The sequence below is a fragment of the Pteronotus mesoamericanus genome, unplaced genomic scaffold (assembly GCF_021234165.1).
Source record: "Pteronotus mesoamericanus isolate MK-2021 breed Mesoamerican mustached bat unplaced genomic scaffold, CSHL_Meso_final contig_116, whole genome shotgun sequence".
Taxonomy (NCBI): Eukaryota; Metazoa; Chordata; class Mammalia; order Chiroptera; family Mormoopidae; genus Pteronotus; species Pteronotus mesoamericanus.
In genome coordinates this window covers 8,836,308-8,850,053 of record NW_026555027.1, presented here as the reverse complement: position 1 = coordinate 8,850,053, position 13,746 = coordinate 8,836,308, and the positions used below count along the sequence as shown (strand labels likewise).

The window sequence follows — 13,746 nt, the reverse complement described above, 5'->3', positions numbered from 1 at the left end:
GAGAGCTGGTTTAAGAGGCGGCTGCAGTCCGCTACCTGCGGGGTCAGAGCCTGCACTTAGGGACGGCGTCCGGCCCCAACGCCCATTCACGTTTGAGACGCCTGCTCTGCTTGAGGAAGAAGCAGCTTAAATCCCGAAGTTCACTCCCAGGGCCATCAAGGTGGAGAAGGGACCAAGGCAAAAGAAGCTCCCAGAAAGAGAAGGATGAGCCACCTCATTCCCAAACACAGGCTCAAGCATGGCCGTCGCCCGCAGGCTTGCTGGTCGGGATGCAGGACAGCCTGGGGTTCTGCCCGCCCCGCTTCTGTGGCGGGCCACTTGCGGCTCCTGCCCCCAGGGGCCTGTCCGGCTGGGCCTGCCTCTGCCTCCTCCTGGGGCAGTCCCTCTGCCCTGCAGGGGCTCCGGCCTCTCTGCCTGGCTCTTCTCCAGGCCCAGAACCTTCTGCCTGCACGCCCAGTCCACAGACTGAGCCCTCAGACACAGGCCCCGATGCTGCCCCTGGAACCCAGGTGGGCTCCACCGCAGGTGCCGCCCACCCTGGCCTGGGCATGCCAGGCCCAGGATCCTGGCTTGCACTGAGCTGCTGGGGGTTCCCCCGGCCCTCACCCCGAGATTTTCAGTCCCTCCCCGCTCAGTCTCTGGGCCTCCCACGAGACTGGGAGGGCCGATATGGCGGCTGACGCTGAGCTTCAAGGTTCAAACCAGGCAGCCAGGCCAAGGGGCCCAGGGTGCAGTGGGAGAGTCCCAGGGGGACGGGGAGGGTCCCAGCACCAAGTCACCCAGAATGGCACCCTCAGTCCGCGGGCCTGTGAGCAGAGGCTGACAGAGGGGCGTTTCCGGAGGCCGGCTGGTGTGCCCTGTCCCCAGGGCCAGTGGGGCCCAGAGCCCCCGGGGCCTGCCCCTCCCCCCTCGGCCCCAGGTCACCCCTAGCCTCCTGCTCCCCTGTCATCCCGAGACTGGCCAAAACTCCCTTTGTTCATGGCCGTAGGGGCCAGGTTGCCCTGAGGGAGGTTTGAGGTCCAGCACTGTCCTGCTGGGTGGGCGGGGGCCCCTGACGGCACATCCTGTTCCCAGAGTGGCACCCACGGTGTCTCCTGGTTCCGGGAAGGAGCGCGCGGGGCCCCTCAGGTAGCAGTACTGGGCAGGGTCAGTGGCTGCCCCAGGAGTCTGTTAATAGGTGACTCATTGACGAACACCGGACATTGGGTCATCCGTGGGCAGACAACCGTGGATTGCCATAGAAACATCTAGAACAGAAACACTGGCCTCCAAGTGTTGGAATGCAACCAGGAGAACCCTCCGCGCTCCTGCCATCCTCCAGGGCCTCAAGGGGACGTGTCCAAACCTGGCCTAATCAGAGGCACCGTCCCCATGACGGTGCACGGGGGTGCAGCTGGTCTTGCAAAGGTTCATCAAACGCATCTTTTATTTGTCACGGAGCCAAGGACTCACAGGATTTCCTTGCAAAGGGGCCTTAGGGACCTTTCTCCTCACCTCACAGGTGGTGATTTCAACCCCAGTTCACCCCAGTTCAGGCCAGTGGCTGAGCCAGGCTCCCATTCCAGGCCTCCTTCCCTGGCTTGATGTTCCCAAGCCTCAGTTTCCTCATCTTTAAAATGGGCTGGTGTCTGTCCTGCCAACCTCTGAGGCTTCCTTCAAGGAACAAGTACAATCATGTGCATGAAGATGTCCCAGCAGGTGAGGGCCGTGCAACTCCCAGATGTCCGTCCTAATTGTGGGTGGTAGAGCGACCCACCCCCCACCCCCCACCCCACGCCAAAAAAGACATGTCTATGTTCAAAACTCAGGAACCTGCACCTGCAACCTGACTTGGTAAAGACTCTTTGCAGGTGTAATAAGGTAAGGATGGGGATGAGGGCATCCTGGGTTACCTCGTGGTGGTCATCCATGACTGGCGTCCTTATGAAAAGAGAAGAGCCACAGACACCCGTGCCCAGGAATGAGGAGACCGTGTGATCATGGAGGCCGAGGTGACAGCAATGCTGCCACAAGCCAAGGACACCAGAGGCACCGGGAGCTGGAGAGGCAGGAAGGACTCTCCCCTCAGACGCTCAGAGGAAGCCCGGCCCTGCCCACACCTTGACCTCAGACCTCTGGCCTCCAAATAAATTGCTGTCATTTAAAGCCACCAAGTGTGTGCTCGCGTGTCCCAGCCACCCCAGGACAGCGGTGCACGCTGCAGGGCGAGCGCTGCCCATCCCAGGAAGCACATGCTACTGCCGCTTCAGGAACCAGCAGTCACAGAGTGAGGGCCAGACTCGGCAGGAAGAGACAGCTGGGAATCGCAGCCCATCCCCATCGGAGACCACGCGTCCTCAGACTTCTCACTTAACTTGGATTTTCACAGGAAATGGGCATAAGAGCACAGCGCCCCCATAGATCCCAGCGAGTGAGCCCAGGCGTGGCCACTCAGCACAGGCCTGCACGATGGATGAACCCCAAACATCGGCTGTCACTGGCATCAGAAGAAATCATCCTCCAGCTCCTCCAAGAATTGCACCCTCTTCTAGCACCATTGTTAGGCCGTTTCCAGGCCAGCACGGGCCTCAACGTTCCTGCAGATGTGCCTGTTGTTGGGGTGAGGTGGGCGGGTGGCGCAAGTTCCATCTCCCACCTGGGTCCTCCAGGTCTGATTGGTCTCCCGGCCCCATGTGATCTGCAAAATCACCTGTAAATGCCGGCAGGGTTCTGTCTGAAGAGGTCCGCCCTGGCTTTGGAAACCTCTGCTTTTGATCCACTTTTTTTTTTTAAATTGATTTCTGGCTCCTGGTGGGATAAAGGCATAGCACTCACTGGCTCCTGACAGCTCCTCACAATGACAAGCCACCCCTGCTTCTCACTGCCCCTCCTTCTTGGTGACCTTGGGATGCCCTTGAGCACACAGCCCCACCCTTACTCTTGCCAGCCCCAGCATCAGAAGGTAATCGGGTTCTCCGAGCAACACAAAGAACGTCAGGTCTCTCTCGGAGCACCTGGTAGGTAAGCTCCACTGAACGGCACATAGGAGAGGCTTCTCCTCAAGGAGGAGAAATGGGTAGGAAACCTCTGTGTATAATACCGTCTTTCAAGTTCAAGTACAAATCAGACACCAAGGGAAGGCAGTGCAATGAGAAGCAGGAAATAGAGCCCACAGCTTGCCTGTGGTCACTGCAGGCATGCGTGTCCAGGCAAACGCAGGTATATGTGTGTATATGTGCATGGTGTGTGTTTCTGTGTGGATTTGTGCACTTGTGTGCCTGTGTATATTGGATTGTGCATGCCTGCATGCGTTGCTATGTGTGCACATGTGCATTGGGCTGTACGTGTCTGTGCATGTGTGAGTGTGCACGAGAGCTGCGCTGTGTGTTGTGCCTCTGTGCGGATCTTCCGCCTGCCTTGTTTTCATGGCAGCAGCCTGCACACGTGGGTGTGGGGCCTGCTGCCTTCGCCGCCCCTACAAACTCAATCCCAGATCCTGGAGGAAAGCCTGCAACAGCAGAGCCCCCCAGCCTGGCACCCCGAGGCTGGGGAGCTGGCCCTGGCGGGGCCACGCGGGGCCTGCTGCCTGGGGCCAGGCCACCCTCTGAGCCCCCAGTCTGAGTGGGGCTTCCTTGCCATGCTCTGCTCCCGTCCTAAAGGCTGGGGTGGGTGTTGGGTGGCCAGCCTGCCCTGCAGAGGAGGCTGCATGCCCTGCCCTTCGGAAGTCTTGTCTGGGCCTGTCCCTCAGTTCCTGGGCTCCTTTCCCTTTCAAACTGCGGTCTGACATGTGTTCACAGGCCTCAGGGTCTCAGCCCACTTCCAGGCAGCCACATGCAGTGTCCGGCTGGCAAGACCTTTGCCCTGTGACCCTGCTACCTGTGTCAGGCGCTGGGGCTTCCTGCCAGGACCGATTCCCCACCTGCCCTGCCCCACACAGGCCTTTGCAGACATGACAGAACAGGAAGCTGCTCTGAGTCTTCCTAGGGGAGGCTAGGGGAGCTTGGGGGGTGGGGGGGATGGCGGGAGGGGGCAGGGCTGATGTACTATGTCATTCCGCCCAGGGAGACACGGTGCTGATCTGCCCGACAGTGCCCTCTCCTTTTTAAAATGATTTCGCAAACAAACAAATGAGAAAAAAACTGCTTATTGTAAAGAAATGTCACTGACTCCCTGTGTGGCTTTTTGTGTCTCCCTGTTCAGTCTCCTGGGCTGGACCCCGCTCCCTGAGGTCAGGGTGGGTTTCCCAGTTCCATATTGCCAGCCAAGCTGCAGTAGCCAAGCTCTCTGCAGATGCGTGTTGCTGTTGCTTGCTGCTGTCTGGACCCGTGAAGGTGACCTTAGGGGACAAGCTCACTCCTGCTGCTTGCGAGGTCCCAGCCGCCAAGGCAAGGCCTCTGCTATCACCTGGTGGTGAGTCTTGGAATTGCAGGGGTCATCTGTGGGTAGGCCAACCCCCCCCACCCCATCCCCCACCCTCCCACCCCGACCTCCTTCCCAGAGTATCAGTCCACCAGCCACGTGAACTGGCGAGGACAGGAATCTGATCCTCGGAAGGGTTGGTAAGCCTGCCCAAGGTCCTGTGGCAAGCCACCAGCAGAACAGGAAGGACTAGCTTGTTTTCCTCATGCCTCCTGACCTACAGGTTAGGGGGTGACACTGTGACACCCACGCATGGAGGGGTTCACAGTCCTGCCTTTGAGGTCAGGCAGACGGGGTGAGTCTGGATGTCGCCAGTGGGGAGCACAGGCGAGTGACTCAGCTTTGAAACCTGGATGTCTCCCCCAACAGCAGAGCCCTTTGCAAGTTTCTGGGAGGGCTGAATCAGGGCCACCAGGCTCTAGTGCGGTCGGCACGGCCCTGGCACACAGTAGGTGCTCAGTTCATTCTTTTCCCTCTACTGCGCTGCTGCTCAGGTGCAAATGAGGTTCCGGGAGGGGCACGTGGCTCGTGCTTGCTCCAAAACTGCGTGACTATGCTCAGGTCTCGTGGTGGGCAGGGTGAGAGGCGGACGCTGGGGAGGGAAAGCAGCTCAGGGGGACCTCTGCCCCCTCACTGCCCCACCTGTGGAGGCGGCCACTGTTACTCCAGCGTCTCCTGAGTAGGCCCAGCCGTGGACCTTGCCTGGGGAATCACTGAGAGCGTGGGCTCCCGGCCTCCAGCCCTGCATACCCCCATCCGGGGGGCCTGGGTGGGGCCAGGAGCCTGTTTGCACAGCATGCTGGCTGGGCCCCAGGGGCATGTTTGGGGGACACTGGCCACCCTCATCTTTATGGCTTTTGTAGTGGGGACAGCCACGTATCGGGGACTGGGCAGGGCCTGGCTCTGGTAGCCCGGACTGAGGAGGGCTCCCCAGGGGGACAAGTGACTAAAGGTGGATGAGGTGAGGGCCAGGGAGGGCCAGCCAGCGGGGACGCAGCAGCAGGCCGTGGGGACCCCGCAAGCACACAGGTGATGCACTCCGGGCCTCACACCAGGTAGACAGAGGTGAGCGTAAAGAAGGAGGGGGAGGGGGAGCAGACAGTCCTCTGGGTTCAGTTCTGCCTGTGACAGCCCAGGGGACTGATTTCGGGCAGGACCATCACAGTCAGGGGACCTCTGATGGCGTCAGACTCCCCCCACCCCGGAGCTGGAAGAGTCACTGTGTGGATCTGGGGAAGTCGCGGAGCCTTCTATGGGGAGGGGGAATTCCTCTCAACTCCCCTGCCCGGGCTGGGCCCTGACGCTCCCTGCAGATCCCCAAGGAGTGTAATCCAGGATTCTGTGAGCCTACTGGCACTGTCACCAGAAGGCCCACCCTGCCAAAGCTGTGCCTTCATACCTGTGGTAGTCAGGTCACAGATGCGCACCTTGAACTGTACAAGTTCATGGCCTCACAGTCTGGAGGCTGGAAGTCCAAGATCGAGGCGTCTGCAGGACTGGTTCTTCCTGAGACCTCTCTCCTCGACTTGCAGACAACTGTTTTCTCCCTGTGTCCTCGCGTGGTGGTCTGTGTGCGCATGCGCGTGCGTGTGTACGTGTGTGCGTGTGTGTCCTAACCTCTTCTTATCGGGACACCAGTCATGTTGGATGAGAAGCCACCCTAGTGACCTTCCCTTCATTTAATCCCCTTTTCAAAGACCCCCTCTCCAAATACAGTCATATTCTGAGATGCTTAGGGCTTCAATGTGGGGGGACACCACGCAGCCCATGACGGGGCCTAAACAAGAACCGCAGGGACTACAGGACCATTGGCATCTAACAACAGCTCCGTCACGGCCCAGACCCGGCAGGACTCCAGCCCCGACTCCTGGTGCGACGGCGCGCCAGGCTGCGCAGAAGTAAAGGCGTCTTCTTAGGACGCCGGTCTGAGGAGGACCCGGGAGGAGCAGGAAGCTCAGGGTCTCTGAGCTTCCCAACTCTCTGGCCCTGGCCCCCCTCCCAAGGCCATTTTTACCCCCTACACGAGGTACCCCACGGCTTCTCCGGATGTGGATCAACTGGCAGGACTTGGGGGGGGCCTTCCTGTTGGAAGGAGGGGGCGCATGAGGGTGGGAGGGAGTCTAGGGAGACTCCCACAGGGGTGAGGACCCTTCTTTAGATAGGGGCCAAACCTAGAGTGATAAAGAAGACCCAAGGGGTGTGTGTGCACGCATTGCTTTCCACTTAAAGTGACAGCGCCCTGTTTCACTGCATGTTGAACAGCGATCACTTTTGGAAATTTTTTCTCATGCGTTCTGCCTTCTGGGTGTCCGTGCTCTCCCAGGGGGCGCGTGGGCAGCACCCCGAGGGCTGCCTCCTAGGCTCCATCAGCGTCCCCAGCGCCCCCGCCTCCAGCCCCTGGGAGGGGCCCCTCGCACGGCCTGACCACGCTGGCAGTGCCCATCCGGCCACAGGGTCAGCTGGCTTTCCATTCCTGGAGGCTGCCCCTGGCCACCACCTCACCCTGTCTGTGGTCCCTGTGCGGCTGGCAGGGCCCCCGGCCGCGCTACCCCCTCCCGAGGCTACAGGCCCCCTGCCCTCATCTCCCCACCTCAGGGCGTCCAGTGAGAAGGCCTCCGGCTCTTGGTTGGGGGTGCTCAGCTCTGTTCTCCCAAGCCCCTGAGGACCCCGCACCTATTTCAGGGAGGGGAGGCAGCGTGAGGGGCGCCTCCCACACCGGGAGCCAGAGTGCGGTGTCAGATAGAGCTGGACACGTTCTGACCACTCTGGGAAGCCAATTCCCATCCCTTAGGAAGCGATGGGGCAGGAGCTGTAAAGTTCAGCCCCCGGGAGCCCAGAGAGAAGGACCCCAGAGGGAGGGTGGGCACAGCCAAGAGGGCGCAAGTCTGGCACCCATTCCTGTTCCCTAGAAAGCTGGGGCGGGGACTGATGGTGTCCCTCACGCCTCCCCAGCCCCTTCCCTCCTCCCTCCATCCCTCTGGGTCCTGAGAACCCTCTTCCTCCTGCAAGCTGGGTCCAGGGACTGACCCGCTCATGGAGAGACAGAACAGGAGCAGGCGGCGCCCTGAGCCCCTCCTCCACGACTCTCCATACTGCCCCGATGGAGACAGAAGGGCCACCAGACTGCAAGTTGCTTGTGTCACCTGCTCTTTATTGACTGCCACGGCTGCATTGTCATGGGCGACCAGATGCCCCAAGAGTGTAGTACAGACAGGAAGGAGGAGGGAGAGCGGTCTGAGAGAAGTGGGCTGCTGAGGGCCTGGGTGCACGGAGCCTCTGACGGACGGACCTCGGGGCCCCAGGACCTGTGGGCAGGCACGGGGCTCGGTCCTGACGCAGCACCCACTGCCACGGGTCAGAGGCACCTAGCCGGGAGTCGTCTGAGACGACTCAGCAACGGTGTTCTTCTTCTGCCCTTTCCGTCAGCCAAGGCAGGCCTGTGTCCCCCAGGGGGACGGGGCTATTGTCTAAAGGCGGGACGGCTCTCACTCCCCCCAGCTGGCTGGTGTTGGGATCCGGGTCATCCCAAGTTCACAGCGTCCTCAGGCCGAGGCCCCAGGCTCCCCAAGCTACTCTCACAAACCCTTGTTCCTTCGAAGAAGAGAAAAAGAAAACAAAAAGGAGGAAAGAGAAGGAAGACAAACGCCCTGCCTTCTGGGGCCCCCCCCGATGGGTGGGAACGGGGGCAGCAGTGGGCGGAGTGGAGGCTGAGGCCAAGCTTAAGCGGAGGGCGCAGAGCCGGACTTCTCCTCCCTGGACACGGGGATGGCACGCTCACTGTGCCCGGCATCCATGCCGGACGGCACCTTGGGGCCAGAGAAGGTCAGCATGCCGTCGGCGGACAGGGAGCAGGACAGAGCAGACTGGTCCACGTTGGAAGGCAGGCGGTAGCGGCGGTGGAACTCGCGGGAGATGTAGCCACGGTCGTCCTGGGGGGGGGTTGGGGGAGGCACCGTCAGAGATGCCACTACCGCGTGGCTGCCGACCCCACATGGAGCACACGAGGGTCCAATAAGAGGGTCCAACCCTCCGCCGCAGTCCCGGGGCTGGGCTCCTGCTGAGGTTTCCCCTTGGGCCTCCCCCGGGCCCATCGCTGCCATGGAGTTGGCTCTTCAGACCAGTTTCACTCTGAGACCTCACGAATGGTTCCGTTCCTGACTGTGAATCAGGGTTTCCCTTCACCTGTGACCCCACAGACCTCTCAGGCTCGGGGTCCCTGCAATCCCTGTCTATCAAGGGGGTCAGAAAGCCCTGCCTGAGCACAAGAAGGCTCACCGCTCCTAGACAGGCCAGTCCAGACTCAGCCCTGGCCCCATTCCCTCCACCTCCAGGAGGAAGGGCTGAGAACCCACAGTGGGGAGCAGTGTCCTGGACTCTAAACAGCCCCCCCGGACTCTATGCCCCTTCCCCTCCCCCCACCCCCACCCCAGCCAGGAGAAGCTGGCCCTGCCAGCCTCTCCGCTTCACCACTTCACTTGGGGACGCCCCTGCCACTTCATATGGGGACGCCACATGCCTGCAACCACCTGCGTGTGGGTTCTTCCCGGCCCTGCCTGAGACCTTACCCCCGCAGCTCCAATTCCTGGGCTCCCTTACCCCCACCCCGCCCTTCCTTGTCCCGGCTGTGGGACTGGGTGGGCCTCGGGCCTCCCTGCTCCTGGCCGTGCCACCTGCCAGCTTGAGATGATGGGGCACTCGCCGTGCGGGGCTGCGGAGAGGCGAACGTGTCAACAGACGTAAAGCATCTGGAGCACTGACAGACGCAGCTATGCTGTCTGTCGTCACAGCTCACCCTCCAAAGCAGGTCCTTGCGGAAACCGTCAGGGGCTAGGAGCTCGCCACCCCGGCGCTCGACACTTCTTGGCCTCCTTCCTCATCCCACCCCATCACACTGGTGATTTGGACGAATCCAGGGACAGCCTCTTCCGTTTGCCCAGCTGCTGGGGCGTGCAGGGGGCTCAGGGGCGACCTCCCCATCCCTGGGAGGCAGCTGTGCTTAGGTGGACCCGGCTCACGCTCCTCTCCCCACCAACCCCTGCCCTGGGCCTGGAGAAGCGCCCCTCTCCCCGGGCTCCAGAGCGCACGAAGGCGTGCGGGCTCACCTGCCTCTCGCTGTGCTTGCCGTGGATCTCCACAAAGTCCTCCTGCACCTTCACCGTGAGGTCCTCCGGAGCGAAGTGCTTCACGTCCAGGAAGATGGAGAACTTGTCCCGGTCAGACCGGACCTGAAACCCAACCACCCTCATGTGGGTCGGCTAGGGCCGAGGCTCGGGGGGCGGGGGGAGCTCTGGTCCCTGCCCGGCTGGCCAGAGGGGCAGCCCCTGTGGAGTGGCTGGTGGCTCCAGCCGCAGGTCAGAGCTCAGGCTCTCCTGACACTCTCCCAGGGGACCAGAGTCCCAGGGAGTCCTGACAAGGGGCTGTGTGGCTCCTCAGGGGACAACCAGAGCCTGGGGGGTCCAGGCAGTGGCATCTGCTTGGTTATAGCTGGGCAGCTGTTGTGGGTTGGCTGGCTGGCTGGTTATAGGTTGGCCGGCTGGTTGGGTGGGTAAGGCTGACCGGCTCGCTGGCTAGACTAAGGCCACTGCCCTGGCTTCCCCTTATCTCTCCATCCGCAGCCCGGGGCCATCCTTTCACACTGACTGGTCCGCCTGACGGCCCACAAGGTTGCCGCCAACTGAACTGCGCACAAAGCACTTTCACACGCCTCGTCTCACATCACTCACGCAGGGGTTTGTGTGGGCCCTTCGGGCCCCCAGTGTGGATGGCGTTGTGTCGGCTCCAGGTGGGCCTGTGTGTGGGCAGTGGGTGAGCGAGACCTCGCGCCTCCAGCACTCTGGGCCTGGGGTCGGCCTCGGCTTGGGAAGGAAGACCCGGGGCCCTTGCTGCCTTCCCCTGGGCCTGGCCTTGGGCACCCGGGCAGACGGGGATGCGCCCTGACTCTGTGCATCTCTGCTGGCCACAGGGGGTTTCAGGGAGGAAGCCCCTGGCCTGGGACCCTGGGCCGCGCACCCCGTGCCCAGGCTTCCTGCAGAAAGGGGAGCGGCACAGCCACTGAACACACAGCTTGTGCCTGCCATCCAACTTGCCTTGGTGGGGTTGTTCTTGGGGCTTCCAGCATGTGGCTGGTGCATAACAAACCACATATGGGCCATGAGCTGATGGAGGAAAAGACAGCGGTCGGGCTCAGGCGGGCTTCCTCTCCTGACCCCCGAGGCACAGGAGCTCTGCCGTGGGGATACCCACCCAGCCTCTGCGTATCAGGAGGACTTGGGGTGAAGAGGAAAGTGGCCCCGCAGCTGTCACCATGCAAGAGCTCAGGGGTTCAGGGGCCCCTGCTCCAGGGCCGGCCCAGCCCTGCCCCAGACCAGCCGGCCTCACCTCGGAGATGCCGGAGTCCAGCACGGTGCGGAAGAGGGACTGACGGTAGTAAGGGCTGATGGTGGAGGAGAGGAAGGGCAGCAGGTCGTACTCCAGGAGGCCCTCGCCGAAAAACTGGTCAAACAGCCGGCTGGGGTAGAAGGGGCCCAGCGTGCGTTTGAACCAGGGATGCTGGATGGCGATGTCCATGCTGGGCGTCGGCACTGCAGGAGCCTGGGCTGGCGGGGACTCAGGCCGCGGCCTCTGGGCAGCGAGGTGGGGAGCCGGGGCTCAGGCCCTCCCTATATACTCCTGGGACAGAATGCAGGCACGAGGGGGCTTTGGCTGGAAAGCAGGAGCTCATGAGGGAAGCTGTCCAGTCAGCAGAAACATGGCCCTGGCGGAGAGCCCACCACGCCCAGCCCTGGGCGCTGAACCAGCACAAAGCGCCAGACACTAGGCAACGGCACCCCCAAGGGGCGCCCCTCTGTGCAGCCCTCTGCCGCCGCTCGCCTGGGGGACAGTGAAGGCTCATCTCCCATTACCGGCGAGGGGACAGCTGTCTGCCTACGTGGTCCTGTGTGATCCCATGGCCACCCTACCTGTGGGTGCTCATACGCCATGTCACAGACAAGGAAACTGAGGCACAGAGGCTGGACAAGCGGTCCTCAAACCCCACAGCTATTAGGTGAGGGCACATCATTATTCCAAACAGAATCACTCCATCACTTCTTCCTGCTAACAAAAAGTATGCACAGTTGTAAAAATCTCAGGAAAGGCAGAAAACACCAAGCCGTAAAACGTGCCTGCTGTGCAGCACCGGGGTCTGTGCACATCCAGACAGGCAGGCGAGTTCCCTTTCACTAACACGGAGCCCGCCCCCAGGCTCTCCTGCGCGGGCCCACCCTGGCGTCAACCCTGCTAACGTGTCCTCTCCTGGGCATGACGTCCCATGAACCAGGCGCCCCATCAGGCCTGCGACTCGTCCTTGCCGTTGCCATTATGGGCAGGGCCTGGCTCCTCATTGGCTTCTCTCTCTGGTCCTGTCCACTCATCACTCAGGACATGTCCCCAGAAGGCACCCATGACCCGTCATTTTTCAGGCTCTTGATGTTTCGCAGTGTTAAGGTGTCTGATGTTGTCCCGCAGCGTGGCCTCTGGGGAGCATGACACTAGCCCACACGTACCCACAGCGAGGGAAAGGCCGTTCCCACACCGCTTACGAGCTGGCTGTGTGCCGGCGGCTGCAGACGGTGAGACGTGTCTAACTCATCTCCGTGCCTGCCCTGCTCAAGCCTTGCCGGTGGGGCACGCGCACCCGCGAGGCAGCAGGGACCTTCGTAAACTCATCTCTCACCGCCGGCCCGGGAAGAGCAGGCTCACCCAGCGTTCAAGCAGGATTGCGTCTGACACCTCGAAGATGGAACCGGTGTTTAAAGTGCAGGTTTCAGAGCGTCCCTGTCACCTCTCCTGTCTAGCTGGCCGTGCTCCGTACCAAACCCTCCCTCCTGCGTTTCTGAGCGCCGGCCTGGTGGTAAAGGGCCCTGAAAACCTGGAAACGCCACCTTTGCCCTGCAAGTCTGTTATTTCAGGGAGCCATCCCCCAGTGCGCCGGGCAGCAAGGGCCAAATTAGGGTGCAGATCACCAATGCCGTGGGGGCGAGGCCGCCTTCCCCCGCCCCAGCCTTGTGCGGGGCCACGCTGATGGTAACCTGGCGCTTCCTTGGCAACACCCCCTACAGCAGGTAGGTACCAACATCCCCCACTTCATAGACCAGGAAAGTAGAGGGAGGAAGTTTAACCTGCATGGCCAGCCCGCTTGGCCTGGAGGAGAAGAGGGGGTTTCAGAAGTGCAGGGCCCCCGCCCAGGCCAGAGATCAGCAAGGCAGCAGTGTTGGGGGTGCGGGCAGGGTGGTGGGAGGCCCTGCATGGTGCTGGCCGCCTGCTCCCGGGGCGGAGGGCGGAGAGTGGGAGGGAGGGGCACCAGTGTCCAGCCGGCTGGGTCCTCAGTGGAGAGGGTCCCTCAGGGCCCGACATGGGGCTGAGACGGAGGAAAGCTCAGCAGCGCTGACCCTGTCTTTATTTAAAAATCTGATACTTTGTTCATTGCACATTGTTTGCGTTCATTTTGTTTTTTTCAGACAGGGTAGTGAGAGGCGATTTGTGCCTGTGACCGAGGTTTTGGATGTCCCCTGACATCTGGCACCGAGGGGAGGGCCTCGCTCTCCTCACCCTGCACTGGACCACCTGTGGCCCCTCCTACAGGCTGGGCCTCAGGCTGGGACTGAGTCTGAGGTGCCAGCCTTGCCCTGTGGGCTCGCTGGCTCCGCGGGGCCAAGGGTCCATAGCAGTCCTCCGGACACCCACTCCCGGCCCTGACACCCCACCGGGCTCCTTGTGTGCTGCAAGCAGGTGGGGGGCGGAGGTCTCCACGAGGCAGGTGGTGCCTGTGGCACAGCTGGTGGGGCGTGCAGGGCGGCCTTCAGAGTGAGCTGGCGCTGCGGCTGCAGGGATGCAGGCGAGGGGGGTCCTTTCCGACACTTCCTGAGTGCAGGTTCCCTCTCATCCCCAAGCCTGGGCACAGCCTGACAAGACCCGTGGCTCTGGACCCCAGTTCCTCCCTGAATCACACTGAAGAAGCCACTTCAAAGGCAGGCCATGCCAAAGGTGGAAGAAGGGGTTTGGCCGCATGCCGTGCAGTGTCCGCGAAGATTTTGAACAGCCATAAAACCAACTAATGGTCCACGTATATTTTCCTCATCCCCAGGCGCTGTCAGCTCTGCACAACGCCCCCCAAACTTCGCCTCCCCTCTCGTTAATCCAAGTTCCAAGGAACCGAAACATAAGTAATATACTCAATTCTCCTTACTTGCAGTAGTTGCTACATTCTAGAAAGTTGCTGTGGACTGAAGTAGGACATACTGAACCGTTAGGTTCCTGCGAGCTTCTGGTCACGGCAGTTTTCTCAACCAATCAATAGATAACCTTGTT

The 13,746-nt window shown here is 61.5% G+C and overlaps 1 protein-coding gene across 3 annotated transcripts; it reads right to left on the bottom strand.

Annotated features, from left to right (window-relative positions):
- Positions 1–8,117: 8,117 nt before the first annotated feature.
- Positions 8,118–10,965, bottom strand: CRYAA (crystallin alpha A). Of its 3 annotated transcripts, none has more exons than XM_054576306.1 (4): positions 10,777–10,965; positions 10,458–10,553; positions 9,501–9,623; positions 8,118–8,327 (listed from the first exon to the last, which is right to left on the bottom strand). In XM_054576306.1, the coding sequence occupies exons 1-4, from the start codon at positions 10,963–10,965 to the stop codon at positions 8,118–8,120; spliced, it is 618 nt and encodes a 205-aa protein (XP_054432281.1). The 3 variants fall into 3 exon arrangements, with proteins under 3 accessions (XP_054432281.1, XP_054432290.1, XP_054432296.1); XM_054576315.1 differs by having other exon boundaries at positions 10,485–10,553; XM_054576321.1 differs by lacking the exon at positions 10,458–10,553.
- Between the last annotated feature and the right edge of the window lie 2,781 nt (positions 10,966–13,746).